Source organism: Drosophila subpulchrella, chromosome 2L, assembly GCF_014743375.2.
Source record: "Drosophila subpulchrella strain 33 F10 #4 breed RU33 chromosome 2L, RU_Dsub_v1.1 Primary Assembly, whole genome shotgun sequence".
Taxonomy (NCBI): domain Eukaryota; kingdom Metazoa; phylum Arthropoda; class Insecta; order Diptera; family Drosophilidae; genus Drosophila; species Drosophila subpulchrella.
This window is the reverse complement of record NC_050610.1, coordinates 10,439,515-10,465,312: the sequence shown is the minus strand read 5'-3', so window position 1 is coordinate 10,465,312 and position 25,798 is coordinate 10,439,515. Positions and strand designations below refer to the sequence as shown.

At 39.5% G+C, this 25,798-nt stretch overlaps 1 protein-coding gene across 4 annotated transcripts; it reads left to right on the top strand.

The window, feature by feature from the left end:
* The first annotated feature begins 1,647 nt into the window (after positions 1-1,647).
* LOC119547585 lies at positions 1,648-24,514 on the top strand. Of its 4 annotated transcripts, none has more exons than XM_037854493.1 (12): positions 1,649-2,212; positions 2,887-3,913; positions 6,412-6,438; positions 12,973-13,103; positions 14,823-15,218; positions 15,863-16,165; positions 16,344-16,868; positions 17,998-18,081; positions 21,318-21,572; positions 22,125-22,347; positions 22,691-22,884; positions 23,302-24,514. In XM_037854493.1, exons 2-12 carry the CDS (start codon positions 2,958-2,960, stop codon positions 23,433-23,435), a joined length of 3,228 nt encoding a protein of 1,075 aa, XP_037710421.1. In that variant the 5' UTR covers positions 1,649-2,212; positions 2,887-2,957; the 3' UTR covers positions 23,436-24,514. The 4 variants fall into 4 exon arrangements, 3 of the variants coding, with proteins under 3 accessions (XP_037710421.1, XP_037710420.1, XP_037710419.1); XM_037854492.1 differs by having other exon boundaries at positions 12,967-13,103; XM_037854491.1 differs by having other exon boundaries at positions 12,946-13,103.
* Positions 24,515-25,798: the final 1,284 nt, after the last annotated feature.

Genomic DNA, 25,798 nt, shown 5'->3' with positions numbered 1-25,798 from the left:
ATTTTTACAGAAACATTTAATACATTTAAATACAACAGTGTGCTAACTTGTGATAAATTTATGATATCATACGTAAAATACATATTTTAAATACATATTTTCCAAACACCTTAAAGAATCTTTCTTAAAAGTTCTAGAAACTCCATATTTGCAATCAATTTAATATCAAATGGTAGCTGTCATCTGAGGGACAGAAGGAGAGGAAATCCACAAAAGAAGAACCCCAAACGGAACGAACGTGAAAAACCCATACGTCATGTGCAAACAAATACATAAAGACGTATTCCATTGCCATTCCATATGTAGAAAGATATATACGGAACTCTCTCGAAACAAATGGAGAGGAGAACGGAATGCGATTGGTTCGGCGAATGGAAATCGTTATGGAGAAGAATCGCAGAAGGCGAAACCGAAACGAAGACAAATAATAGAAAAATGACCGAGCTCTCGTTCTCGGCACACATTGTACATAAACATATAGAGGTGGCAAAAGGTGCGAGGCCAGAATTTATAAGCAATGCTATTTATAAGCAGCCGAAAAGCGAAAAACGAACGCCCCCCGGGCGAAAAAAGGAAAAAAAACCCCATTATCGTATTATACGCAAGAGCGAGAGGGATGGCCTGCCCTAGTGCTGCTCTCCTCTGAATCAGCAACACAAAAAGAAATACAAATAAACGCGACTCGAATGGAAACGAATGGGAAACGGAAAACGGTTGACAAAAAAATCATAGCTTGCGCCAGAGCGAGATAGCAACAGTGCCCCGAAAAGTATAATTCGTTGAAAGTTGTCATTTACTTTTTTAATTGAAATTAAAATGCTTTCTGTCCAAGACAGCTGCGCAAACTCCAAGTAAAACCAATGCTTTTTTTCTCTTTTTACTTTTCTTCTCCTGCAATGCATTTATTTTAATTTACTTTGCAACAGAAAATGCCAAAACAATTGTCATTTGTTTATATAAGGCGTCGTCCATGGGTGTGAGCGAGAGGGCAAACGTACACAACTGGCTATGCAAATATGCTTCTCTCTCGCTCGCTCGTGTTTATTGGTTGCAGCCCACCTGAGCGTGCGACAGAGATGGCGAGCGAGAGAGAGAGAGAGTGAGAGAGAGGGCCAGGCTGAAACGAAATGAAATTGAAATGAAAAGAGGTTTTTTTTGTGCTTTTATTGGGGGAAGAGTGAGAGAGAGAGAGTGTGAGAGGAAGAGGGAGAGGGCGGATTTGAAGACGCACAAACGAATTGAAAAAATAAATAAAACGAATGCGAGAGAGAGAGAGCGATTACGTATGTCATTGTATTTTTCGGGGTTGCACACAGAAACTGAAACACAGTTACAACTACAGCGATCAATCGCACATACCACTCCCACTTTTGGCCTGGTATTGGTGTAATGCGAGACGGGCCACAGACATACCCATTCGCATTCGTACTCGCACTCGTATTCGTATTCTGGTTTTGCTTTGCACAATCGCAGATACAGATACACCAGCCCAGGTCGCTCTCACAGATACACATGCATGCAAACATATATATGCGGGCCATGCTATACATATACGTTCGCCTCTGCCGGCGTCGCTGCCACGAAAATCCGAAAGGAATCGAATTGAAACTCGCCTTTCATTACGAATTTGTCATTCGTAAGAGAAGGTAATGCAATAAAACTTTTGCGCGCGCATTTCTCTCAGTACATAACGGTAGCGCTTCGTCTGTGTGTGTGTGTGCGAGTGTGTGTGTGGGTGGGCTAAAAAAATAGCACTCGTTTGTCGCTTTCTCGCTCGCTCTGCCGCCCCAGACGCCTCGCGCCATCCCGCTCTCAGTCGATTCCCATTCGAATGCAATTCGTTTCGTTGATTTCTCCGATTCGCGAAAGAGAGAGGGAAGCGGAATCAGCAGAAGCAGCAGCGGCAGAGGCAGCGACGCCAACGCCGCCGTCGCAGCCAACTAGCTGGCATCTCTCAATCTCTCAATCTCTCAGTGACAATCCGTCGGTACGGTACTCGAAAACGGACACAGCTCCGGTTTCCAAAATTCCAGTACGAAAACGGTAATATTCGAACTCGATAACCATAAACGGGCAATCGGATTATATCATTCGAAATATTAAAATAAAATATAATACATCACGGCAAATTATCATCTTCAATAAACAAAGTGCGCGAGTGTCTGGTGTCAGTGCTTTTGAGTTTTAGAATTACTTTTAGACCTCCTTAAAGGTAAATCTAACTTCCATATCCAGTCATTTAAATAGGGCTGCACGTAGGTTGAATTATGCTAATCGTTAGGAACTTTCAATATTTTCCAAAATATTTTCCATTAGTTAGCCCATAGAAAAAAGTTCTAAAAACTTTCGATAAAACTAAAATACATTACTATAGCTTCTGAGTAGTAATGTTATTATTTAGTTTTCATTAGCATATATTGTCCTGAACGGAATTTTTTACAGAATGTTTCAAAATATATTACTATAAATGAAAATAGTTATTTCCAATTAGTATTATTATGACTTCAGTATCATAAACTAGGTTTTAGAAAAGGTTCTTTAACTTGTTTTGAGCGGTCTAAAAACCACTTTTCAAAGATTCCGTTTATAAATGCACATTTAAAATATTTAAAATGATTTACTTTAATCGAAAATACAATTACGAGAATTCTCAAAAAGGCCCAATTCGCAATATTTCTCTTTTAAAATTCGAAAAAAACTTAAAAACACAAAGCCATTAATAAGCGGATGTGAACAAAAGACCAGAGCCCAATTAGAATTTGCATAGAGAAGCCTAATAAATAATTATAAACGAATTAAGAGTTCATTAATTATTTATCCGCCTCTTACCAACTCTTTTCTCTATTCCTCTCTCTCTAACTTTGTGTTAATTTTTTGTCCTGATAGAAAAAAAAGGCAAATTACGAAATCGATTAAAAATTAAACAAACAAATCAAAAGTGTTGGCCATGATGAAGTATGGATTCTGTGACAAGTGAACAGAGTGAAAAGAACAACAACATAGCGGGCGCAATAAATAACAATATTATAAGTGAATTTGAAAGAGCCGCGGGCAATATGAACACCACCGCCATGTTGATGCACCACCAGCAGCAGCAGCAGGCCGCAGCAGCAGCAGCAGCTGCAGCAGCGCAACAGCAACAGCAGCAGCAGCAACAGCAGCAGCAACACAATGGACGCGACGGCAGCAACAGTTCGCGTGGGGCCAACGAGGATCGTCCAAATGGCCGTAGTTCGCACACAGGACGTGGATCCAGTTGCTCACCGGCCAGTTCGCCAAGTCGTCATCCCAGTGCCGTGAGTCCCGTGAGCTCCTTGAATCACTCCATGATGCAGCAGATGCAGCAGCAGCAGCAGCAACAGCAACAGCAGCAACAGCAGCAGCAGCAACACCACCAGCTGAGCCCCCCGCCACATGGAATGCCATCGGGCAATGGTCTGCCGACGGGCCTGCCACCCCGCATGCCCCACGGACTGCCGCCCCATTCGCTGGGCCTGCTCAACTCCCTGCAGATGATGCACCACGCCTCCCCGCTGGAACTGATGGCCGCCGCCCACCATCATGTGCCGCCAAGGTCGTACAACTCACCGCCGCCGATCTCCACCTCGGATCCCAGTGCCAATGAGTGCAAGTTGGTGGAGTACCGGGGTCAGAAGGTCGCCGCCTTCATCATCAGCAACGAAACCATGCTCTGCCTGCCGCAGGCCTTCGAGCTCTTCCTGAAGCACCTGGTCGGCGGTCTGCACACGGTCTATACGAAACTGAAGCGCCTGGACATCGTACCGCTCGTCTGCAATGTGGAACAGGTGCGCATATTGCGCGGCTTGGGCGCCATTCAGCCGGGCGTCAATCGCTGCAAGTTGCTCTGCTGCAAGGACTTCGATGTCCTCTACAGGGACTGCACCACGGCCAGGTACGAACGGGCAAACAATTGGGGGTCTTTCGTTATTATTGAGATTTTCGTTTAGAATCACACTTGTTTTATGTAATATATAGTTCACTATATATTCATAACTTCTTTTGGTTAGGATTAGTTTCCATACTAAAGTATTAAGAAAGAAAAAAATATAAATTTATAGTTCACTATATATTTTGGTTAGGATCAGGTTCCATACTAATATATTAAGGCACAAAATAACATTTTCATTGAAATTGAAAAACTAATATTTTAAATTTTAAAAAAAGATTTTTAGAACTGTTAGTATTTTTCCAGAATATTTCTGCATAGAACTTTTATCAAAAATTGGTAGGCTTATAAAAACCATTAACCAAATTATTCTCAGTTCTAACCAACAATTTTGATATTATGGAGGAATTTTTTTAATGGAGTGAAATTGTTCTTTCAAAATTCTAATTTTCAACCAAAAAGTTTAATTTTTGGATTAAGATTCATAAGTTGAGCTCAAAAAATTATAGTGTAATGGCTAGCGATTATTGAGAGCATGAATATGTTAGGTTTTACTTCCAATAAAACTTAATTTTTAAGATTAGTTCTAATTTTTTTCAATACAATTTCATTATCATTCCCCAAGTTCTATTTCTATCTCTCGATTTTTGTAGAGTGCATTTGCCCAGTTAGTTGCATTTCTAGTTCGGGGTTTGCTCTGCAAAATTTTCTCATTTCCTGTTTCCGCTTTAGGCAACTTACGCACTCAACTTGCACCCGGCACCCCCAGTTTTTCCATATTGCAGCGGGCGCAATGCAAATAGTTTGTGCATCGATATCGATTAACCCGGGCAATCAAAAAACTTTCGTCTCGCATTTCGCCTTTTGCCTTTTCCGATGACATTTGGCGGAAATACGCAATGCAAACGTAACGCTCCCCGTAGCGTAACCCCTTGCTAACTATCCAAAAAGCTGCGTAATTCTTTTGAGCGCCTCTAACAATAGTTGGTGAAACAGTTTTCCACCTTGTACGAACTTTTCCTCCTGTTCCATCCGATGTTTTTCTATTTTCTGCAATCGACGTGTGCGGTGCCCTGTCAGCTCATTTCCGTTCGAGTGGAAAAAACGACAAGCAAAAACATAGCGGAGAAATAGGTTTTTGTTTTTTTTTTTCGTAATTTGTGGGGGGAGATCTAGGAGTTACTGGGTCTGCAGCTCTGTGATGGTTAAATATTTTACCAAAGCCTAAAAAACTCCTAGGAAATGGTATTTTCCTTGGTTACAGAAAGTTTTATCAGCTAGTCAATTTTAAATTACATTATAGGGCTGCCAAGTTTTTCGTAAAAGGGGCCAATATTTTATTAGTTCTAGTAAGGCTTCTTGAAAAATACAAGTTATTAAATAGTTGTATCACTTTTAAATGTTTTAAATAAAGCTAAAAGGATATCAAAGTCTTAAAAAAGACCAACTTAAGTAAAAGCTAATATTCCATTTGAGCCCCAAGAGAAACGCAATACTTTATGGATATTTAAACATACCCAAACCGAAAGCTTTCCAAAAACGTTTACTAACAGAACTGCCCGGCATTGAGACATCAACAGTCGAAAAGATTACAACCTTGTATTTCAATATCCCTTTTTTTCTGTTCTGCTCTGTTTTTTTTTGTAAGCCGGTGGATAGTCCTGGGGTTTTGTTTACAGTTCCCGGTTCCTCACTGCAGAACGGGTTGAACTGGCCACTGACCACAATGCAGTCGATGGAAAACCATCTAGTTAATTATGGAAAAGGGCTGAGCCACATGTATGGAGTGTGCTCCAAAGTGCACATGCGCTTTGGGCAGAGAACTGAATACACAGGGAAAAATTGAGATCGTTTTTAATAACTATTATGAGATCGAAAGGCAGAGATTGGATTTTTTAAGCTAACTGTTCTTAAGAGAATAATAATAAATAAAAGGGATCAATATCAAAATATATTTTTTCAATTCAAATCAACATTTTGTTACTATGTTAGGTTTAGAATTTTGTATATTTTACTTTTTTAAGACATAGGTAATACTTTCTTAAACGTATTTTTCTCAATGAAGAATTGAGCGGAGAACCAGAACAGAAAAGGAGACCCAGTCTAAGTACAATTCGAAAACCGAACCGGACCCAAACACGAGGAACGGTTAAAAATGCGGTTAAACCTATTATTAGGTTGAAAAAGTTTTGCGCTAAATTGAAACAAGTTGGGAGAGCGAAAGGGGAAATGCGAAACCGCTGAAGGCAGCGCTCTCTGGGGATAATTACAAATTGCTTGGGCCAGTGGGGGGTTAAAGGGGCCTATAGACAGGGCGTGTGCATTTTCACACCCGCTTGCCCGCCAAAATGCAAGCCCGGCCCATCCGTCAATGAGAAAACTTCCCTTTCAGCATTTTTAAAACCCCGAATTTTTTCCGTTTCGTTCTTTGTATTAAAGTTTTACAACACAACGTTTAACAATTTTGCCTCACTTGTCTCTTCTTCTTCTCTTTTTAATTGCAGATGCCTATCGATCAAGCCACCAGAGAGGTAAACACACAAGTATAATAAAAAAACTATGGCAATAATTTCTCTCCTCCTACCTTTTGGTTTTTTTTTCCATTATTATTTATTTTACGAAGGAAAAGCAAAAAAAAAACGCATCGAATCGATACACTTGAGAGTTTTTAGAGCGAAAAGAATTTGTTTATTAAATTAATTAAACTCGAAACGAAATTTTGGGCGAGTCTTGAAGGGCGGAAGTCGAAAGGATATGCCAGATAAAATGTGCAAAAAATAATACAAAAACTGTAAATAGAGCGTGAAGAAAGGGTTTTCATCCGATAAGAACTTTCGGCGGGGCATAACGGTGTTAACGGTAGTCAGAACAGGTGTGTGGATTGATTTTTGGAGATACCATTTAGAGGGAAATATTTTGAAGGACCGAAAGAAATTTTATATAAGTTTGATTAACCAACTTGAAAAGGACAGCATAACTTACATACATCTTGAACCATTTTAAATTATATAATTTTTGTATAAATCTCAATTTGCAAACAAAAAGATCCTCACATTTTCACTCTAAAACACTCTTGAGCTCATCCAATTGTATACTCCTTTTGTTTCAAATCGAAAAATACTTACGTTGCAATAATTTTTTATTATATTTGTTTGCCTTTTTGTGGGGGCTTCTCCTAGGGCAGCCAACCATAATAATGATTTCTTAAAAAAAAAACATATATTTTTTATGTAACACGCTCAAATGTTCATAATTACAAGAAATATTGACACTGACATTTCATGGGTTCGTATAATTTTGTCAGCATTTTTGTGTGAGTCGCGCACAGTTGGTTCAGTTCAGTCAATTTGGTTCGGCAAATGGCAAACAATTGATTTTGATCACAGTTGACAGTTTGGCTCGGCCTCCACTCCTCTCCAACTCCCTTGGCATTTTTTCACCTAACTTGGCTAAAACGGCGTTTAAGCGGCATCGACCAAAAGGCAGAAAAGCCAATGAGCCACAACAACGTGTTGTGACCGAGCTGGTGGGCACACCTTTCCACTAAATTGGACTAAAGCCGTACTCCGACTCCGCCGAAGATTTACCAACCAACCGACCAACCGATCCGATCTGAGCCATGGACTTGCAGACCACAACTATGCAAATTGCTCGGGCCAAGTGGAAAATGTTGGACAAAAAACGAAAAACTCTAGAAAAAAGAAGGAATTGAAAAGCCATCGATTGATTTGACTGCATTTGAGTTTAATTTGTTGCTAAATTTGTTCGAGTGAGGAATGCGGGGAAGGAAACTAGGTAAATTAGTGGGAGAGTTTGTGGGAATTATAAGGAGGGTTTGAAAATGGGGATACATAGGTTTTCATAATAATATAATAATATAGTTGATAAACTATGTTGGTTGTTCATTATTATTTAAATTAATGGATATATTGTATATTATTATAACTACTAAGGTTTTATATGTATTAATTAGTAAAATGTTTAAAAATTCAATAAAGAGGAGATTTTAATATAACAATTTATAGGAAAAGTTGGCTGTAGGATAGATAACTATTTTTGTTATTTTGTGTTTTATAGGGTTATCGATTAAAAAATCCCTTAAGTAGGTGATAATGATAAGGGGGGAACATTTTTGTAAATCCATAATTAATATTAATAAAAAACTATATAAGACAATCATACAAAATGGCAGAATGCATAAAACTTTCCCATAAATCTCACGATGGCGAGTATTCAAATTGATTACAAATAACTTAACACAAATTACGACAGCCCATTGATTTATTATGTGGATTTCATATGCCCAGCTTTGTTGTTCAGACCGACTATAATTTATGCTATCCAACAATAACGGCGACTGTCGAATGTCTAATCACAAATGACTGGCTGACAATCAAGAGATCAACTCAACTCAACCGAACTCCTCGGGCTGTCAGATTTGAGAGGCGGAAAAGAAAGACAGAGGAGGTATATTTAATTATATTAAATTTCTAAAATAATTCGAGTCTATGATTTTCGAGGTGTGAGTTTCATTTCTGGCCATTTGCATTTTGCAAATCCAGCTTAATTGAGTGTAACCGAATAACAAAAGCAACATTGTGGCTGCCTCTCTGTTCAATCTAAATGAGGCAACAATAGTTCAATTTATTTTTATAATAATTACAGAGCCTAAAACAAAACTGCACCCAGTATGCATATATGTATATAGTCTGTATGGTTGGGTATTCTCTCAGCATCATGAGATGCGATATAGTTGCTATATGGGAGGAAAGGGAAGTAAGGGGCGATCTTGGGTAGCCATAGCCATCCAATCCATTGTTGGTGTGGCATGTTTGTAGCTACATTTTTTGTTGCTCCGTTGTTTTTTTGCTTTTTTGTTGCGAACTAAATGAGTTATTAGCACGCCAATTGAAATTGAAGTGAGTGAGGAAAAAACAAAGTATGCAAAAACAATTGCCCAGAAATCTGCATTAATGCACTGCACTCCTTGGTCCGGGGGAAATCGCAAGTCGCGCAGAGGAAATTATACGGCTTTAACTTGGGGCAGGAAAGAAGGCCACCCAAAATCGCTAATTACCATGTGATTTTCATTTGAATACTTGACTTGGCAAAAAATTTGCATAGGAAAATGTCGCAGCGACAGTGTTTCTTAATTTCAATAAACTAAAATAAAATAATAATGGTAACAAAAATAATTTATTTTAATACTTGGCTTTTTTATTCACTTATTCGCGGACATTAATTAATCAATGATGCCAATACATAGTAAACATGATGACGACAATGATGCCAATTCTTTCGAAGTATTGCGTAAACTCTGCCAGAAATCTTGCTTAAATATATAAGATAAATATTTCTGAACTTCAATAAGCTGAAATAAAATAATAACAGTAACAACCATACTTTAATTAAATACATGACTTCTTGTTTCTCTTATTCAAGGCCATTAATTTGTCAGTGATACCAGTTCATAATAAACATCACTTATTTTTTGAGGAGAATCATGCCAATTCATTTAAATCATTGCTCAAACTCTCTCAAAAAGCTTGTTAATAAAAAACTATTTAAATTTCACTTTAGCTTACTTTTTTCTGGTTTGTTTAACCCTCACATAGCATCTAATCCTCCAAACCTAGTTAGTATTGTATAATTTTTAATTTCAACTGGCAGTGGCTTCCATTAAATGCTGTACTTGATCATTTGGAGAAGTACAGGGCATAAAACCCGCAATTAGTCTGGCAGCATTTCCCTGATACTTACCCTGGGGATCCAAAACCCCTTTGCGAATGCCATGTCATTCGTACATTTGCATGTCATTTAACAATGAATGCCAAAGTCGACTGAAGTCAGGCGTTGTCTTTGTCTCGTTTGGGCTCAATGCAAATTCCAATAACATTTATTGTTAACAGCGAAAGAAATTCGAGCCAACTTCAAGCGCCAAGTCAAAAGGGGGGCTGGAATTCTTTCCCGGCTTCTTTCTGGGAATTTCCAATGTATATTGTCGGTCTTACATAGGCTTTGAGACAAATGTGCCAAGCGGTTCGAGGGGCGAGAATCAATTTGAGGCTATGGATTCAATTAACATTCTGCATTGGTAATTGCAAATATGGAAATTGTGTTGCAGGCACACATTTAATTGTCGGTTACTTTGGCTTTGCATTGATTTAGTTGCCGGCAAACACGCTCCACAGCGGGCACAAGGTGGCAACTTGGCCATAAATATAATTGATTTGCCAATTTGCAGCTAAGCCCCAGTTTCTGGAGTGCGGATTAAATCCCCCTTGGCAGTGGGTTAATAATCCCAGGGATTGCGGATTCGCTGACAAATGCCAGGAACGCCTCTCTGAAACTATTCGATTCGATTCGATTCGAAACGATTCGATTTATGCAACTTCCAGTGGAGTGGCACATTTAGCACAGTTTGGCGCATATTTTGGCGGCTGTTTCTCAAGCGTCCTCTGGCCACAAGTCAATAATTAACAACTCAGCTATCCCTTGATTATTGAAATATATGTATGTGCGATCGTCGAGGGGACGCGAGGAGACAGCTGCAAACAGGTTCCTGAATTGTGTGGCAAATTCGCCAACCGGTTCCTATCCTCCGGTTGCTATTATATTGTTTTACTTGTTGTGGCAGGCATTACCCACAGCGACTATTTTGACAAATTGTTGTATATTCCTGACTAAACGTTTGTCCGTTGCGCGAAAAAATGCAAAATGACATTTGCGGCGAGTGACAACGGTGCATAAATTAGTAAAATGGCAGTTGGCCGAGCCGAAATATCGGAATTTGGTCTTAACCGTTGAAAATTTCCGAACGCAAATTAACATAAAATTATCCGGTTTTATTTGTTTTCAGAACATTAGGTTCTTAACCGATTTCTTAATGTCAGGTTAAGTTTGGTTATTGAGTTAATTGGAGGAAATGTCCTAGTTAATTTTGGCGTTCGACAAGTAGTCCTTTTTAGGTTTGTCACATCGATTTCCATTTAATGTTAACTTTGTAGGACAGATAACAGAACTTTAACGTTACATTGAGAAAACAGGAGAACTTAAGGTAAAAATGTGATTTTAGGAATTGAAAAATATAAAACTAGCTCGGGAAGAGCAATTTTTTATGTTTTTCAGATAAGCAAGTTTACGTTAAAATCCAATTTGCAGGTCATTAAAATTGCATCACCTTGTGAGCATTACGTTTATTCCTCAACCAAATTATCCAATCTTATCCGAACCCTGTGCACAAGACACATTCTAGTGAAACCAAACTTTTTGAACAAGACAAACATGTCAGCCTGTGCTGAACCGAAAAACTTTCCAATGAAAGTGTTGCCCTGCCCGCACAACCTCCATATCCTAACAAAACCGAACCACTTCCCATAAATTCATTCAACTTGACTGACAGACGCACGGGTCTCGGATTTTTGCACGTCATAGCCGGGGGAACGGCCTTCCGATTCCGATTAGATCCCCAGAACCGAAACACTTTCGCTTTCCAGAGGAAAACATTGTTTTCGTTGCTCAGAATGATTCATGGCTAAGGAGTCTCTTTGGTTGACCCAAAGGGGCCAAGACAACAACTCTGGGTTGTTTGTCGTTAAACGTTTAATGGAGCACAATTAAAATCCAGCCGCAAATATTGTCTGTGGCAATATGTAACTGTAAATATTTGGAAGAATCATCGTTATCCGAAGAACGCACAATTACAAATTGTTCAGAAGAGTTTCGCCATATATATATGTATATGGTATGGTATGGTATAATTTATATCGTGCACACGATCATTGCTACCTGTGTTTATTTGCCATCGTCTTTGTCTTTGGCTTCTAAGGGGGGCACCTGTGTACCAGCGGCAAACATGGAATGAAGATTCCATAATTTAATTGCTTGGAAGAAGAACCATCTGGCTGGGGACCCCGTACAGCTGGGCTAGGGATCGCTCTATTTGATCAAGACCCCGGCTCCCCTTTTATAGTATTTGCTGCAGTTAGTCAGTATTTTTTAGCTCTTTTTGGAATTTGGAATTCGGACCCCTGCTTTTCTTTGGGGGTTTTATCTCTTGTTTGTCATAATTTCCACCCGCTGCGCCAAGTTGTTTATGAGTTTTTGGTTAACTATTTAGCTTAACCTGCGTCAAGTATTTGCCCAAGACTTGTTTAAATATTTAATATACAAATAGCAGCAAATGCGGGCATAAATTACTAGAAAAAATAGTTGAACTCTTTTTGTTTTTTCATTCTTCATTTTCTTTGTGGCTTTACTTTGGTATTGTTGCTGTTTTTGGGCTGTACACCATTTTTTTATGGCACATAATTAAAATGGTAGCACGTTTTCGTTCTTCTCGTTTTTGGCTTTTTATTTGTCTCAAGTCAACGGGGTGCTCACTAAAGTTAGTTAAAGCTTAATTAGGCAATGCAACTTGTGGGCGAGAGGCAGGGGATACGACTCGAAAATGGCATTTTCGGAGGGGGAAATTATGAAACAGCGAGATTCTTCGGAATAGTTAAGCCATGATGGATGCGTTTATGGCGAGACAGGCCATCAAAAAATTATAGACACTTTTTGGTAAGGGCAATACGCTGCTTTTACAGAAGCAAATAAAACTAAAGAATTTACAACAATATTATTTTTAAATTTATTCTGCACGGTCTGGCATATATAAATCACTGGGAGGGCTATAAATCAGCTTTACATATTTACCACGGTTCTGTGCGGAAGTTCTTTTGTATAAAAGTTTATGGGTTTACTAAAAATATTTATTCCTAATAATCAATCCTTTATTTAATCTATATTTTTTCAATACCTACATCTCTAAAGCTCTCAAGTTGTAATAAAACACCAATGAATATATTTTTTTGTTATCACTTTAATAAATAATAATCAATTAGCATGAAAATGCAGCAGCACAATGCAGAAAATAGCATTTGATCTCCCCATAATTTTATACCCATAAATTTGCTGAATTGCGACCACTGTGCTGAGGCATTTGGCATTTTTTGTACTGATACCACGGATATTGTCCATTGCTCTCAACCCAACAGTAACTCTCTGCAATTCCGCAGTTCCAGACCGGGTAGACCGCCCAAAAGGGGACCCGTGGGGCTTTCCCTGCCGCCCAGTCACCTATCGCAGCATCCGCAGTTGAAGAAACATCGCCTGGACAACGGGGACTATGCCTATGAAAATGGGCACATTAGTGGTGAGTAATCGAATACAATGTTGCAGGTACACAGGGAGAAATATGGCTCCTTAAAGAGATTCGGTGTGACCATATATTGAACTGGCCTTACAAAATACCAAGAGTGACCTTGATGTGGAATAAAAGGTATCATTTAGGGTGTTTTTTAAATTTATTATTTTTAATAGAGTTATTTAGCCTTCAATTGAAATTTAACCACTACCACTCTTTTTTCTGTGCTCTTAAAGTTCCCACTTGCCGCTGCCAATTGCAATTCTCACACAATTGAGTGGCATGGCCGCAGGGGCCACGAATTCGCATTCGAATGGTAATGAAATCATTCCCAGATTGGCTACAAAACTCGCTTTCGGGGATCGTCGGCTGTGTGTTTTTTTGTGTTTCTGTATTTCTGTGCTTCCCCAATCGATCGATGATCGTCGCTGCCGCCATTTGTGATTTGTGGTCGCTGCTTGTTGGCTGATTACAGCTTACAGCTCTGCCAAACGAACAAAAACGAAACGGATACACAGCCACAGATACAGATACTCTGGCTGGCCAAGTTCCCAGCCAACGTTTGAGCCACAGATAAATGGCAGCCAGAGCCACAATCAACTCGAATTCCACACTGTGATTTGTACTGGCACAGGAAATCGCATTCAGCTGAATTTTCAAATTGTATCTGTGTCTGTAATTATGATAAGTACACGCGGACTCATATTTAATTGATTTTTACATATTTCTCTATGATCGCTAGAAAGAATAAGTGAGAGAGAGAGACCCGGGCTGACAACTTGGTCAACGCCTCTTTCTATTAATGTGTCTAAAACGCACAATATTGAAAGGTACCCGAACAGCAACAAAAGCCCAATCGAAAGAAATCTCAAAATCTTTTTCTTTAGAACCATGCGCCGCCGGCGCCTTCTGAAACGAAGATGGGTCTCAGAAACTGTTTGCTCTTTTTCGCCCCGTCATTCAGGGCCATAAAGAAAAGGTTCCACGAGTGAATTGTGGGGCGTTGATACATGAGTGATATTGCATTATTAATAAAAAAGTGCACGAAGGCATTTCGATAAATTTTTAACTGCATTTCCCTGCAAACGAACCATCGTTTAATTGCATTCCAAAGCGAACGGATTTTTGCCAATTTACAATGTGTGCACTTTAGTGAATTTTAAAGCATTTAATGGCCCACTAAATTGTCTAAATGCATATGGCCATATATGTACACAGGGTTGTATATATCCAGAGCAAACAAATGACAGCCGTAGATACACATGCCAGATATAAAAGTATCTACATATATATTTGCCGTGTGCGTGGGTGCTTTTAGTTGTTGTGTTTAGTCTGGCCGCTCAGACAATAGACATGCCATATATATATAGATATAGGTATATATATAATATATATATTTGGCAGACACAGACAGGAACAGGTGTCAGTTGGGCGAGCCATCAAAATGAAAGGCAAATATTGGCGAGAATGGGCCAATGGTCGAGTGAATATGCATATTGCATTTTGCAAATTAAAATATTTACCAAGGTTCAGGGCAGAAGTATAGTAATTATTGATTAACGTTTAAGTTGGGGACTTCAAAGATTCAAGAGTTTTTAAGACGCCTTAATAAGATGCTCGAGGTTTTTTGTACTTTAAAAAAATGGGTTTTAACACTTTTTAATAAATGTTCAAAACGGAAGTAAAATCTTTATGTTAAATATTTCCATATATTTTTTAATTTTCCAGATATGAAGTCTCCTCTTTTGGCTAATGGCTACAATCCGCCGCCCATCAATCACATGGCCTTTATGCAGATGAACGCCCATCATCCAGGGGCGGCGGCTCTAATGTCGCCTGGAATGCCACCCCACGGACTGCACGCCCGTCCCGAAAGCCAGATGCTCAAGGCCGCCGCCCAAAATGCCGGTATGTCGGCGGCTAATATGGACGCCTTGGCCAGATCCGGAATCTGGGAGAATTGCCGGGCGGCCTACGAGGATATAGTTAAGCACTTGGAGCGTTTGCGGGAGGAGCGGACGGACGAGCGCCAGCAGGCGATGGGCGTGGGTGGAGCGATCGTCGACCGGGTCGGCAATGTGATGGTGGCCGAGCACAAGCCCAGGGATCTCAGCTCGAGGAACTGTAAGTACTAAAAAAAATTAATTTTAAAAAATTATGAACTAGGAGTTGTCTTTCTTAAAAGAAATCTTGGATTTTATAAAATCTTACACTGAGAAAACCGAAAGGTCTTAAATGTAGGAAGAATACCTACACAAATAAATTGCCATAATATTTTAGGAAAAGTTACTTACAAATTAAACAAGCGCAAAGCGTTACCTTAAATTTCTTATTAAAGTTTACACTAAGTAAAAAAGTCTTAAAATGTGGAAATTATATCCTAACAAAATGTACCTCATATAAGACAGGCTTATAGTTTAGGGTAGTTATTCCTTAATTTTAGGTAAGACCAGTTTGTTGGTATATTTTGGGTTTGTAATGTTTATATTGCCAAGATATTTCAAAAATTAAAATGACTTCTAATTATTTACAAACCATAAAATTTTTATCAACTTTTTTTAAACAATGTGAGATTTGACGTCAACTACAATTTATTAAGCCGATGAGAACACCGTTGAGGCCAAAGAACTTCAAAATATAATTATTTTAGTACAATTATTAACTTTAAAACATTTTCTACATTCAAAATTCGAATTGCATCATAAAGATTTTTCTTTTTAAATGACAAAATAACCCTTACATTATATTTTGCTTGCAAAATTTTTTAGGCTCCCCCACTCGCCAAAGTCCGGTGCTGAACCTGAGCAAGTCCGGCGGAAACACGGACCACGGCGGCAGCAACTGCGATGCGGGCAGTGAGCGGAGTGACTGCCACTCGGTGGCGGGCTCCCCGGGAAGAGGGGGTTCCCGCAGCCTGGACGAGGGCAGTCGCAGTGGCGTCGGCGGGGGCGTGGCCTCCCATGTGGGCGGCGGAATTATAGGGGTGGAGGACGACGAGGAGGAGGAGGAGAACCTGAGTGACGAGAACCAATCCGAAGTCGATGAACGCTGCCTGGCCAAAGATGACGAAGGTGAGTGGACTTTACATTGATTCCACTTGTTTATGTCAGAGATGTGCGATAAGCGATAAGTGTAATGTGCGATAAGCGATAAGTGTAATGTGCGATAACCGATAACTGAGTTGTTTTTGACGTTTTTGTTTTGTGACATTTCTGACTCCGTTTGGAACTCGTGTCTTTTTTCTGACAGATTTGAGTGACACGGAACGTGATAATCTGTCCACCGGTTCGGCGGCAGCTGCAGCGGCTGCAGCAGCGGCGGCGGCCCATCAGCTCCACCAGCATGCCGCCGCCAACCACCACCACCAAGCGGTGGGTCTGTCCCACTTGGGGGTGGTGCCCCCGCATCAGAGGGGGTCCCCCTCCTCGGCCGAGGCAGCCGCTGCCGCCCTTCAGCATCAAAGAGCCTTGAACTACTCACAATTGGCCGCAGCCGCAGCAGCGGCAAATGGGGCGGCAGTGGGTGGTGGTGGTGCGGTGCCCAATGGGCCATCTGTGGGCGGAGGTGGTGCCCTGACCCCCAACGAGGCGCTCCTGGCGGCCAACGATGCTGCCGCCCTCGCCGGCGGTCTGGCCCTGGGTCCGCTGGGCATCGACGCCCATGCCGCCGTTCCAGCCAGCTCCACGGAAACGCTGCTCAGGAATATCCAGAGCCTGCTCAAGGTGGCCGCCGACAATGCCAGGCAGCAGGAGCGGCAGATCAGCTACGAAAAAGGTGAGTTTCACATACAGTATCTGCCAGATGCTCTAAATTTTATATTTAAAAACAAGGAAGAACGCTATAGTCGAGTACCTCGACTATCAGATACCCGTTACTCAGCTAAAGGGACCAAAGGGAAATGGAGATATGCAAGCAGCAAAGCGAGATTTAAGTGCGCCACCTACCGGCGGAAGACAGACTTAAGCATTGTGGGCGTTAGGGTAGGCGTGGCAAATTTTTTTTTGGATCAATCGATAGGTATTGACGAGACCAATACATTTCAGTTAAAATTTGTTATCTAGCATAAAAATTGTGGGCGCCACAGGCTTGGGCGGTTTGTGGGCGTTAGAGTGGGCGTGGCATATTCGCATAACAAACCTGCGCTGCGTACAAGGCTACGGAATCTAAATCTGAAATCCCAATACTCTATCTTTGATAGTTTCCGAGATATCCGCGTTCATATTTACGGTTTTTTGAAGTTTGTGGGCGGTTTGTGGGCGTTAAAGTGGGCGTGGCAAACTTTTTTTTGGATCAATCGATAGGTATTGATGAGAACAATTCATTTCAGTTTAAATTTTTACTCTAGCATCAAAACTGTAGAAGCCACAGTTTTGGGCGGTTTGTGGGCGTTAGAGTGGGCGTGGCACTCTACTGAAACAAACTTGCGCTGCGTAAGAAGCTCAGGAATCTGCTCGCCAAATCTCAATAGCCTAGCTCTCATAGTTTCCAAGATCTCAGCGTTCATCCGGACAGACAGACGGACAGACGGACAGACGGACATGGCTAGATCGACTCGGCTAGTGATCCTGATCAAGAATATATATACTTTATGGGGTCGGAAACGCTTCCTTCTGCCTGTTACATACTTTCCGACGAATCTAGTATACCCTTTTACTCTACGAGTAACGGGTATAAAAACCGATGGTAATTATAGCTCAGTTTAGCACTTAAAATTAATTTGTAGGGAGAGTTTCGAATACTTTTAAGTATATATTTCAAAAGGAAAACTTTAGAAATACTAAAAATTAATATTTGATTGTAATATCCTATTTTTAAATAATGTATTAACTACAAAATTGATTTAAGTAAAATCAAATAATATCAATTAGTAATAAAATTTGGATTTTTTGAAATTTCATTTTAGCTGAGCTCAAGATGGATGTACTGCGAGAGCGCGAAGTCAAAGATTCGTTGGAACGCCAGCTGGTTGATGAACGTAAACTGAGAGGTGAGTCCAAAACTTAAAAAAAATATGTATATAAAAGGCTTAAGCAAATTAAGAAACGTATTTTCGTACAATACAATAGTTAAACAAATCAAGTTTATAGGATACATTTTTGTATAATGAATTTATTTTGAGTTTTGTATTGAAAAAAAAACAGTTTCTATTCAACGATTCCAATGAAATAAAAGTTAGTTAAGTAATCATAAAATCAGACAATAGTTATTTGTATTTCCCACATAAAAGCATCAACGCAATACAAAATAATTATATATTTATAAAATCTTTATTAATTTAGGAACATTTGTTTCCTTTTTTTATTTAACATACTTTATGTTAGTAACATCTGTTATTGTATTAAAATGTTTTTCATCCAATAACCGGTTCACATTAGCGTCAGTCCACTGTGAGTGGCGATCCATTCCTAGTTGGTGCACCAAATCAGTCCTGACAGTGCGCCACATCCACATCGACATCCACGTCCATGTCCACATTTAGCTCCAGATTCAGATTCATACCCAGATCCATACCCCGATCCCGGCCAGCTCCTTGGCTCTGCCTATGCCGATTCCGACTCCAATCGGGCGCACTTAATGCAATCTGACTCAAATGACAATGACACCTGATATGCCGACTGTCTGCGAATGCCCCCCTCTTAACCCCTTGGGGGCCCCTTAACCCCTCCACTCTGGTGGTCGTCGCCAGGTTGCGAGGAAGAAAAAATAAATATATAAAGGGTTTTAAGGCTCAGGCTGCTGTTCTGTCTCCGGGCCTTTTTCAACAGAAATCACAATTCAAATGAATTTAATATCATTTCATTATTTAGTTACACTCGAATGATTGGCAAAAAGTAGCTAAGGTATGGGAGTTCAGAATGGGGAGCTGGAATCTGAGTTGCAGAGACAGAAATCCTTTAATTGGTTGTTGTTCTGGCTGTTGTTCCTTGTGATGACTTCTTGAAAAAGACCTTAGAAGGGTTGTACGCGGTGTTAAGGGTGGATTACCTTTAGAAACGGCAGCGATGGAGAAGAACTAAGCCTTATTGAAGGTAGTTTAGAAAGCGGATTCCACTCAGCCAATTAACCAAAAATAAACCTCAAGTCAGCTTTGTGTCTATGATAAGAAAAAATATATTTGATATGAGTGCTGGTTAATTCTAACGAAAGAAATAATATTTTCGGATTTTTTGGAACATCTAGTTAAAAATAAAATCATTAAAAAACTGTAAAACTGGCTACTTTGAAGTAATTTGGTAATAAACCAATTACAGGCTCTTGTACTTGATAATTTTTCAATTACATATGCCGAGAACCGATCCAAATATTGGCCCCACACTCGGCAATCAATCGCAATTCATTAGGCTTACGACTACTGCAGTTTCTCCAGCCCAAAGGCAACCCTCAAATTTAAAAGCCGCCATTGAGGCACCCAAAAAAACCAAAGCCCCACCCAAAAAAACACAACAAAAATTACAAGAAATCCGAAAAAACACCGGAATTACAATGCGAAAACAAAGGGAACCAGGGCAGACTATAATTGCCCACCGACTGACCGACCCGGCCATAACTTAATCTCCTTTCCCCTCACTTTGTGGGAAAATTATGGAGGGAAAAGCAGTACATAAATCAGCAAACGAAAAGCGACCCGAAATTGCATGCAACTATGCAAAATGCCACACAGGCACATAGACATCTAATTGCAACTAATAATAACGCCGGCGATAAAAATCGCAGCCATGTACGGTTTTGGAGTTGGAGTTGGAGTTTTGGTTTCCACTTTTCGAGTTCCAGAACAACAGGGCAACAATTGGCCATTTGCAACGGCTGAGCGTGGGTGCTGTTGGATTTGGCGCAAAAATCGAATGGAATGGTGCTGCAGATGGAGGGCAATGCCATCGAACATCGACCGATCCTCGCTGAAATTCAATATGCCTGCAACAGATTTGGATTTGATTTGAGGTTGATTTTATGGCTCCACCCTCAAAACGGCTGTCACCACGCTTCATCGCATCCAGCCACATCGGCATTGTGGATCAGCGGCACTCGAAAAAATACTAATAAAAAATAAAAGATATCTTTTAAAATTAAAAAGAATATTTCGAACTATGGACCATTTTTTACAAATGCCAAATAAGTATTTTGTATAGATAGTATCTTATAGATACAAATATATCATACAAATTTAGAGATTTAACACTTAAAAACATTTTTTCCTAAGAATCTTTATATGTGAATCATAATATAATATCATGGGCTTAGTAAAAATATCTTTTTATTTTTAAATATCAGAGAACGGCTTTAAAAGTATAGATCCTGAGATATTATAGATAGAGAAAATATTTTTTTCAAGTGGAATATTTTTCGTTTGTTTTTCTGTGTGTTTTTCTATGGCTCGCGATCTGGAATGATTGCAAGTCAGGATCAATAAACATAATTGCGCCCACACACACGGCCGGATGCGCACTTGAATTGGCACAGGCAACGAGCCAAAGAACTGGGGCTATAACTACAACTACACAAAGCCAGATCGAGAACCAGAACCGGAGAGGCCCAGAATCGTTTGAATCGATCAAATTACCAGTTACCAGTCCAAGATCGCCGCACGATCTATCTATCTTTCGCTCAGTGGGCTCAGTATTTGCAGTTCTTTTCTGTTCTCGGGGGCTTGGGCTGTTCTTTTCCTATCTCCTGACATTTCCGTGGAAGGAATTTCGTGTTAATGTTCGCATCATGATTTGCGGTGGTACTTTTGCCAAGATCAGTGGGTCAGTGATAGCAATCTATCAGTTTAAGAATTTGTAAAATGTAACCCAAATATTAAAGGTACAATATAATTAGTGACTATGTAAGAAATTAAAAAAAATATACAATGGTGTCACACAGAAGTGATGGGGTATATAAGAAATTTAAGAAGGAACTTTATTTTTAGGACTTTGTAAGAACGTGTTGCTTTAGTTTTGGTTAAGTCGGATGATTTTTTTTCAAGGATTTGTTCTCACTTTTATAGGGGGATATTAAACTAACTAAAGGTCCCTGCTTGCAAATAGATCTTTAATGTAAATTGAAGTTGTGAATGCATTAATTGCCTGTTGACTTCCTCAAGTATATAAATAATGTCATTGAACAAGGTATTTTTTATAGTTTTTTTTTGTAATACTTGAAGAAATCATTTATGTACATTAATAATTAATTTATTCATTAATATAATATGTAATATTTTTTGGATATTTTCTTTATGTTTAGTGCTCTACCAAAAGCGCTTCCGACGCGAGCGGAAGATCCGTATCCGCTACCAGCAGCAACTGGGCGGCGGAAGTGGGGCGGCGAAGGGCAGTCCCAATGCCAACGGGAGTGGAGGCGGAGGATCCGGTTCCGCTTGCAGTGAATCGGAGGCGTGTGGCGGTGGGGGCGGTGATACCAAGTGCAACAACAACAACAACAACAACAATAACAACAGCAACAGCAGCAGCCACGGCGGCGATGTGGAGACGATGAAAGGTGAGTTCCGGGGGTCAAGGACACGCACAACGCATGGCTAACAGATCCCCAAAAATCCCCAACCACCCATTACCCATTCCAAACCGTACACCACCCATCCCCACAACTCTCTCAATCAGATATCGATTACGAAAAGGAGCTAAATCATTTATAGAGTTATAGCAACAACTCACGAAGATTCTTTTAAAGTCTCTAAGAAATAGCTTTAAATTATATAATACTACAGATTTTTAATTGGTCCACCTAAAAAGTAAGAATAAAATATTGTTTACTAATATATTAAGATCTAATCGAAAAGAAAGTTCAAAATTCCTTGAATATTGGATTATAAATATTAAGAAGATACTACTTTTGTATTTGATTATAACAGTTTAAAAAGGAATTTTAAGTTCTTAAAAATAGGTCTGAATAGAAATTAATCTCGAAAGTTTCCAAATAGGTCCCATACCACTCCACCAAAAAAAGAACCACCACCCAATCCAGCACCCCAAAAATGCCACCCTACGCTTTTTAACCAACACAGCGCCCTCTTCTATTGACCATCTTCCGTAGAAAACGATGCTGGCAGTGAAAAGTCGGACAAGTCTCTGGCCTCCAATTCCTCCTGTGATGTGACCGCCGGACATTCGGCTGGATCCGTTTCCGGTTCCATCTCCGCCGGCCTCAACTGCCCGGATTCCCCCACCCACTTCAAGCGGGAGCCTCACTCCGATCACGAGGGTTCCGTAGAGCGCCAGCCACGATCCTCAGTCGTCGAAGAGGTTGACATTAAAAGGTATAGTATAGAACCATTCCCCAATCCCTCCAAAACACCTTTTTTTTTTATCAAGCTAAGTTATGAAGCATATAAGTTGTTCATGTTCTTAGTTAGTATCTGTTTAATTGGTTCAACACCATAGACCGGTCTGTAGACCATTTCCGCAAAGCAAAGTTATCAAAAGAAGGGTTGTGAACAACCGGAACCATTCAATAAAATGTTCCATTATAAAAGTTTATTGATAATATAATTTTGTTGGTACCTATAAACCAGATATTTTATACCCAACCTGCATTTCCAAGCGTTAATTTCTGCATAATATTTATATACCTATCTTTTTTTTTATTCATTTTTTTTACAGGTCTGGCAGTCGCGATCGGGACGAGCGACCGCCCAGCGGATCAGCGGCTTCTGCTGCCGCAGAGGGCAGTTTGGCAGCTGCAGCGGCCGCAGCAGCAGCAGCAGCGGCGGCAGCAGCCAGCAACGGTAAAGGTCCTTGGAGCTATCCGGGCATCGACCTGATGGCCACCGGCGCCTTCTGGCAGAACTATTCCGGTAAGTTGAGGTCCTTAAATATATACACACGGCATACAGATAAATATTAGGTATAAAAACAGTGGTTACCAGCAGAAGCCGCACGTGCAGCCCATGGGATAAACATTTTCTCTGCCGCCGCTCTGCCAGCACACAGACAGCATAAAGCAGCGGTCAGCACACACATATTGACATGTTTCGCTAAGCAGATCACTTACACAAGCACACTTAAAACTCTGCTTCAGCTGGTGACCACTGCTTGGAAAATAACTCATAGTTTTTCATACTGTGTGTAATTAAGCTTTTTAACCTTTCATCTTAGAGTTGGGAACTTTGAAAAAATCTAAAAATAAAGGCTTTTGTGGAGCTATCATATAAATCATATATTATTTTCATTTCTAAGAATATTTTCCCATTTTTCCTTTTATTTCGTAACAGAATCCCTGGCCCAAGAGCTGGAGATGGAGCGCAAAAGCCGTGCTGCCAATGCCGAGCGGGACGTGAAGAGTCCACTGTCGGAGAGGCCGACGGCCTATTACAAAAACTCGGTGCTCTTTGGCAGCGCCAATTAAAAAAACACCTGGTCAGGTGAGGTGGCGAGGATTTATATGATCTCAGAGTGCAATCCCATGCGGCGGCGGCTCTTGAGTGGGAGTTTAAGAAAGTTGAGTGTACATACCTAAGAGAGTTACGATAGAAGTTCGAAAAGTTCAAGTTTTGAGAACGTTTCAAACGTTGGTGCGGCCATTTTGTATATAGAGAAAATATAGTGAAAAGATGCAGAACTTCCGATATCCCATATAGAGTGCTTAGATCCAATAGCGTGCAGTTGTAAGCTTAAAGTTACGTTGTATATAGCAGCCGATACGAAAGACTTTTAAAATGAATTGAGAAAACGATAAGCTGAAAATCCGAGTAGGCAGTTGGCATACCTTACCTAGCATTTAACTTCCCCAAAAAAGAAACCATTTTAGCATTGCTTATATAAACCTTACGATATAGCTTCAATTCGAGTACATAAATGTAACAAAAATATTAAATATATGAATTAAAACGTAGATATTTAGGAAGAAAGAAAATAAATCTTACGAGCCGCTTTTTAGTGTTTTAACTGATGGATGAACCTTTGATTTATTTTACAAGGTACATTTTTTAAAGCTAAGATTTTAATTTATTCACTAGCCTAGCAGAAGTGCAGTAAGCCCGTAATACTAAAAATAGCATATAAAAACAATTAACTTAAAGTATTTCACTTGCCTAGGCGGTTAACAATAATTCATATTATACATATATATCTAATAATAATTATTAATAATAAATGCTAAACAAAACAAACTTGTATGCCCGTTACAAAAGCAAAAACAAAAACATAAAAAAGGAAAAATGAAAAATGATCAAAAATTGACATTAAAAACTATTTAAACGCTTCATATGCTATTATATATACACCCTATATATATACACACATTAACTTTAGTCATAACAATAGTCAAAGAACAAATAATTCCGCGAATCAGCAACAACAATAATGGTTCAAAAATTGTGCAACATTTCGCCGCTCGCAGTAAAAACACAGAAATTATTATAATAAATACGATTAAAATAATACAGCAACCGACAGCAGACAGACAAAAGAACAACACCAACAACCAAGCGAAAAAGTTTAAAAATAATATATAATAATAAATTATTATTGCAAAAATAATAAAGCGACGAACTGTGTTTTCATTTATTTTTTGGAGGTGTCTGTGGGCGACCAAAAAGTGGGCGTAAATTAAATTTACTTAATGGGTGTTTTAAATTGGTGGAAAATTTTGTAGACTATGGAGATTTATAAGCCTTTCAGAGCTTAAAAATATTCTATTGGAACTTGAGTAAATCACGGAGGTAAGGTATTTGAAACAGTTCTTAAAATGGGAAACTTTTATAAAAAAGATACAATTCCTTTTAAAGCCATTGGTAAATTAAAAAAATTTAGGAAAGCTTGAAAAATGATAATAAAGTTAATAAAGGAAGATAAATATTTTTAAATTTCTAGGCTGATAACCCAAATAACAGGAAGCGTTGTTATTCTTGATCTTCTGAATTAATGATCCGAAATCATTCGCATAGGATGTATCTTTGTTTAATTGCTGTCTATACAAAAGCCTTTATGCTTCGCAGATTAATTTGTTGTGTGCTGGGCCTCAATTTGGTCTAACATATGCCAGTCTATGCGATTTTAGCATTTAATTATAGCACCCGAGCAGACGTTCATCAGAGGAGCGTGAGATACCCGCAAAAAAAGATGAGATATACGAAAACCAATCGATCAGCGACCCGGCAAATTCTTGTTTTTTTCTTTTTTCATTTTTTGGCCATCAGCTGCGAGGCGCGCGTTTGGACAGTTATCGATCCAGAATCCATAAAATGTATACGCCAGATGATGATTTATGCGTCTGGGCTCAAGGGGATCAAATCACTTTGGATCAGCTCTCAATCTCTGATTGGCGAGAAGAAACCGCGCAGAATCGGATTCAGAAACAGAAACTGCATATTGTGATTATGATTATTGGTAAATTATATTTAATTTACAGTTAAACGATCACGTATGTACGCCAAAGGCCCCGAAAATGTTTTCGCCGGAGCCCCTAACACACTCCAAAAATACCTTTCCGACCTGACCTCAATTATCGATTTAACTTTATTATTGGTTTTGATTTGGACTTTTTGATTTCGCTGGGCGCATCTCGGCTGGAAAAAAGTTGAAATTAAAAGGAATGCTGTTGATTGCTATGTTCGTCCCGATCAAAAAAAAAATAAAAAAAAGGGCACTTCAAGAGGTATGGGAATACATATGTGTCGCTGGATCTGGAGCATTAGGTGGGCAGGTCGCTTAATTCTCGTTAATTTCTCACTGGCAACGTGCAGCGTTTAGCTAATTGTGGGTTTCCCA

Coding starts and splice junctions, on each gene's coding strand:
- LOC119547585 (XM_037854491.1), top strand. CDS start 2,958: ATGGATTCTGTGACAAGTGAACAGAGTGAAAAGAACAACAACATAGCG. Junction 13,104..14,822: donor TGAAAATGGGCACATTAGTG/GTGAGTAATCGA, acceptor TTAATTTTCCAG/ATATGAAGTCTCCTCTTTTG. Junction 22,885..23,301: donor CTTCTGGCAGAACTATTCCG/GTAAGTTGAGGT, acceptor ATTTCGTAACAG/AATCCCTGGCCCAAGAGCTG.